Source organism: Cyprinodon variegatus, unplaced genomic scaffold, assembly GCF_000732505.1.
Source record: "Cyprinodon variegatus isolate N-32 unplaced genomic scaffold, C_variegatus-1.0 Scaffold888, whole genome shotgun sequence".
NCBI classification, from domain to species: Eukaryota; Metazoa; Chordata; class Actinopteri; order Cyprinodontiformes; family Cyprinodontidae; genus Cyprinodon; species Cyprinodon variegatus.
In genome coordinates this window covers 100,702-104,744 of record NW_015151341.1, presented here as the reverse complement: position 1 = coordinate 104,744, position 4,043 = coordinate 100,702, and the positions used below count along the sequence as shown (strand labels likewise).

The following is a 4,043-nucleotide window of genomic DNA, read 5'->3' as shown; positions in this document are numbered from 1 at the left end:
CCCCCCCCCCTCAAAAAAAAAAAAGTGTCCTCCTTTTCAGAAGCCCAAAGCTGGTCAGCCTATCTTAAGCCACTAAGTATGGGAGGAATTGGATGCAGGAGGATGATAAATCACGTTAAAAACCTCTGAAATTACAGTAGCAGCCATTAAAAAATGGCCTTTCATAGTCAAACATCAGGTGAATGGCAGCCCACGTCCCTCCAACTCCCAGCGAATTACCCTCCAAGTTCCAGCGACTGGAGTATCCTCCCTTTGCATATTTTTACAAATCATGACATAAAGAAGATTTTAGTACAAAGATTGATTTTTAAAAAAGAAATGTAGGGGACCAGCCAAGGACCAATCGAGGAAAGTGGGGAAATTTTGAATGTCTACTACTGTATAGTTACACACTTAAGGACAAAAATAAAGCAACTTTTACATTCAACTGTCTTAAAATGTTTATAATAGCACATCTCTGTGGAAAGACAATTCAACTTGCTGTACATAAAAAAAGCAAAATACATTAAGGTGGCATAAAGGCAATAAAATATTGACACAAAGAGAAAATAGAGAAACAAATATCATGATAATATAACAAATAATGATAAAATGATTGATGAGAAAATGATAAGAATTTTGGACTTAATGCTTAATAAATAATGCTTAGATAGCCTAGTGAAAGATCACTCTAAACTAATATGTTTTTAGTCTTGATTTAACACAACTGAGAGACTGAGTGCTTTCAAAGTCTTCTGGAAGTTTATTCCAGATTAAAGGATCATAAGAACTAAAAGCTGCTTCTCCATGTTTGGTTCTGGGTAGATAAAGTAGATTGGAGCCAGAATACCTGAGAGGTCTTGCTTGTGGATCCATTGATAGCAAGCTTGTAAGGAATTTTGGAGCTAAGCCATAAATGGTTTAAAGACTATCTAAGTCAGAGTCCTGCACGGGTCTGATTTTTCAAAACTGTGTCTGGCTGCACCTGTAGAGTTCAGAATGGAAACCCTATCCATTACCCGCAATAATCCCTCTTTAAAACCCAGAACCACATAGACCCCTAAATAATAAAGTGCGACCCGACCCGTGATTACAAAATATACACACAGCAGTTTTAATGCATAAACACAACATGCTCTATTTTTCCAGCCGCAGCAGAATGCTAAAGAACATCTGTGGTCACAGATTAACAGCTCTAAATTAACCAAAGTTAAGAACGTTTGCACCACTGGATATTCTTATATCAATTTATTTATTAAGATGTTAAGAAATAATAAATGTACTGTAATGTAAAATATAAATTCTCTTATTCTCCCACAATGGGGAAATTCACTCCCTGGAGAGCAGTGAGCTGCCATTGTGTGGCGCCCAGGGAGCAGTGTGGGGTTAAGGGTCTTGCTCAGGGAGCCAGAGTGGAGAATGAGGGGATCAAACCGGCTATTTGCAACCTTCTCACAGCTCAAGCGCACTGCTCTACCCCACTAGGCCAAAACTTCCCCACTATAAAACATAAAAAATAAAATTTATTTATGCTGTAACTTATGATACCCGTGAAATCACACAGGGGTTTTTTTTCTAGCCATAGCTGTACATTTTATACGGGTACCTGTTGGAAAACCTGCAAACAGCGGCCCTCGAGGACCGACTTTGGGGATGCCTGCTTTAGGCTCAATTTAGCAAGCTGAAATAAAACTGTGATAATATTTTTCCTTTACTCATTCATAGCCATCAATTTAACACAAACCATCACTTGTTAAGGTTTTCTTTGAACCTCTCTGACTTGGGAGTAGATGACAGCATGGGAGTTGTCAGGAGAAGAGGCTGCAACAGACATAAGAGGAGCTCCAACAGTGCTGTAGGTCACCGTGTCCTCGTCACCAGCAACCTGATAAAGAGATTTCATTTAGATGAGACACTTTTAGTCTGAGTAAAAAAATCTGCTTTATTTCAACCCAGTTATTTCTTTTCTTTTACATTTAACAAGAAAAAGAAACGAGGGGGGCCATGACACAGCCACCCTCATGCTTCAAAGCTGTCTAGGTTTTTTTTAATAAGTGCTGTATTCGGTTTATGGCAAACATGTCTCATGCTCTGGGTCTAAATAATAAAAGTTTAGATTAATTTGTGCTAAAAGATTATTAATCGTTCTGAACGTCTATGACCTGCTGATCAATCCTCAGCCTGATCTTCAGGATTTTTGCTCAGACATTTCTTTTTAAATGAGCTAAGCTTTCCTCTTTGCACACATCCAACATAAACCTGATTGGTCATTTTCTGATTTTGAATAGAAACTGATGTTCTCTGTTTTAAACCATCCCATACCATGGAACAACCTCCTCTATCTTTTTTATCCATTTCATGTCAGAATAAATCTGGACCTGGAAGAAATGCTGGTATCAGACTGAATCCTTTCTAGAAATTAAGTGTTATGTGTCGACATATCAGCTGAAGTCAAAGTTAAATTAAAACTTACTTGAGCTTCACCAATGGTGGCATAGTGGACATCTTCAGGATTAAGCTGCAAAAGAAAGATATACTTTTATTTCTGTGAAATGTGGAATTACTGGATATTCAATCTGTACTGTTTCTGGATTTAGCAGCTATTTTAATATCTAACTGCTCAGTGTTAGTTATTGCTAACAAAACACAAGATGTGCCAGAGTTTCCTGAATAGCTGTGTGTATTTAGGGTTGTGTTTGTTCTTACCGTCGCATAACTGGATTCCCCACCAGTGGGAGACGCTGGAGGATTCACATTCTGATCCTGAACAAAGAAAACAGCCAGATGGAAAACTGTTTAATTTTTTTCAAAGAGCTCCTATTTAATTGGTTAAAGATGTGATTACACTCACAGCATTATAATGCACCCGCCGTTTGTTTCCTGTAAAACATCAGGCTCGGTTTAAACATTTAGAGTGATAATATTTTCCTATTAATATTGTATATATATTAAGATATAAGTTTTGGGTTCTCACGTTTGGTTCTCCATCCAATGACGACCCCAGCACCTATTAAGATGATGACCACAACTACTGCTGTAGAAATGTATGGAACTCCTAAGAAAAAACCAACCAGAAAATAAATTCAGACCAGCTTTTGAAGGCCTTTTTTATACAATTTCACTTTAGCTCTATGGATGTCGCTATGATTTATTCAAGCATAAGGCAATAAAAGTTGTGTTTTTTTTTTTGGTGAAATCTTACCAAACAGTATGAAAAGAGAAAAAAATAAACAGTCTTGGGCACGTTACCTTGAAAAAGTAATTAGTTATAGTTACTAGTTACTTCTCCCAAAAAGTTTCTAACTGAGTTACTCCACAAGAAAAGTAACTAGTCACTAGTAAAAGTAACTATTGCGTTACTTGTGCGTTTCGCTCTTGTAACCCTCACCAACCGGCCCCCACCTTCTCGCCGTGTGTTTCTAAAGCCAGCTGAATAGAGTGGACGACAAAGACAAGTACCTGTAAAGAGTTTTGCATTTATTGCAACTCAACGTAAATGACATCGGGGGGGAATGCTATCTGATGTAAAACCCAGTCAGATAGCGTTTCCCCTGCTTAACATGGGGGGAACGCTATCTGATGGGCTTCTAAAACACATCAGATAACGTTCGCCCTGCTTAACATGGGGGGAACAGTATCTGATGCGGAGTAAATATCATCAGGCTGCATTACCTCTACTCATGGGTGTGAAGTTTTTTAACAGGGTGTTCAGATCTGGTGAGTGTATGAAATTAATAACTGAAGGGATGTTGGGGATGTCTAACTCTGAAATGCTGTGTGTTTGGGTTGCTATAGATACTGCAACATCCATCCATCCATCCCTCCCTCCCTCCCTCCCTACCAGCTGTCAAGACAGAGAGGCGGGATACACCCTGGACAGGTCGCCAGTCCATCACAGGGCAACACAGAGATAAAAAACCATTCACACACACTCGCAACTAAGGGAAATTTAGAGAAGCCAATTAACCCAACAGTCATGTTTTTGGACTGTGGGAGGAAGCCGGAGTACCCAGAGAGAACCCATGCATGCTCAGGAAGAACATGCAAACATGCTGAAAGACCCC

The 4,043-nt window shown here is 39.0% G+C and overlaps 1 protein-coding gene across 3 annotated transcripts in view; it reads right to left on the bottom strand.

The window, feature by feature from the left end:
- Positions 1-1,317: 1,317 nt before the first annotated feature.
- LOC107099605 overlaps positions 1,318-4,043 on the bottom strand; it is a 5,613-nt gene continuing 2,887 nt past the window's right edge. For all 3 annotated transcript variants that reach the window (XM_015397812.1, XM_015397810.1, XM_015397811.1), the window contains 5 exons: positions 2,954-3,034; positions 2,831-2,859; positions 2,686-2,742; positions 2,453-2,497; positions 1,318-1,864 (listed from right to left, as the gene is read on the bottom strand). In XM_015397812.1, the coding sequence (XP_015253298.1) occupies positions 1,733-1,864; positions 2,453-2,497; positions 2,686-2,742; positions 2,831-2,859; positions 2,954-3,034 (344 nt within the window). In that variant the 3' untranslated portion in view covers positions 1,318-1,732. The remainder of the gene's footprint in view (positions 1,865-2,452; positions 2,498-2,685; positions 2,743-2,830; positions 2,860-2,953; positions 3,035-4,043) is intronic.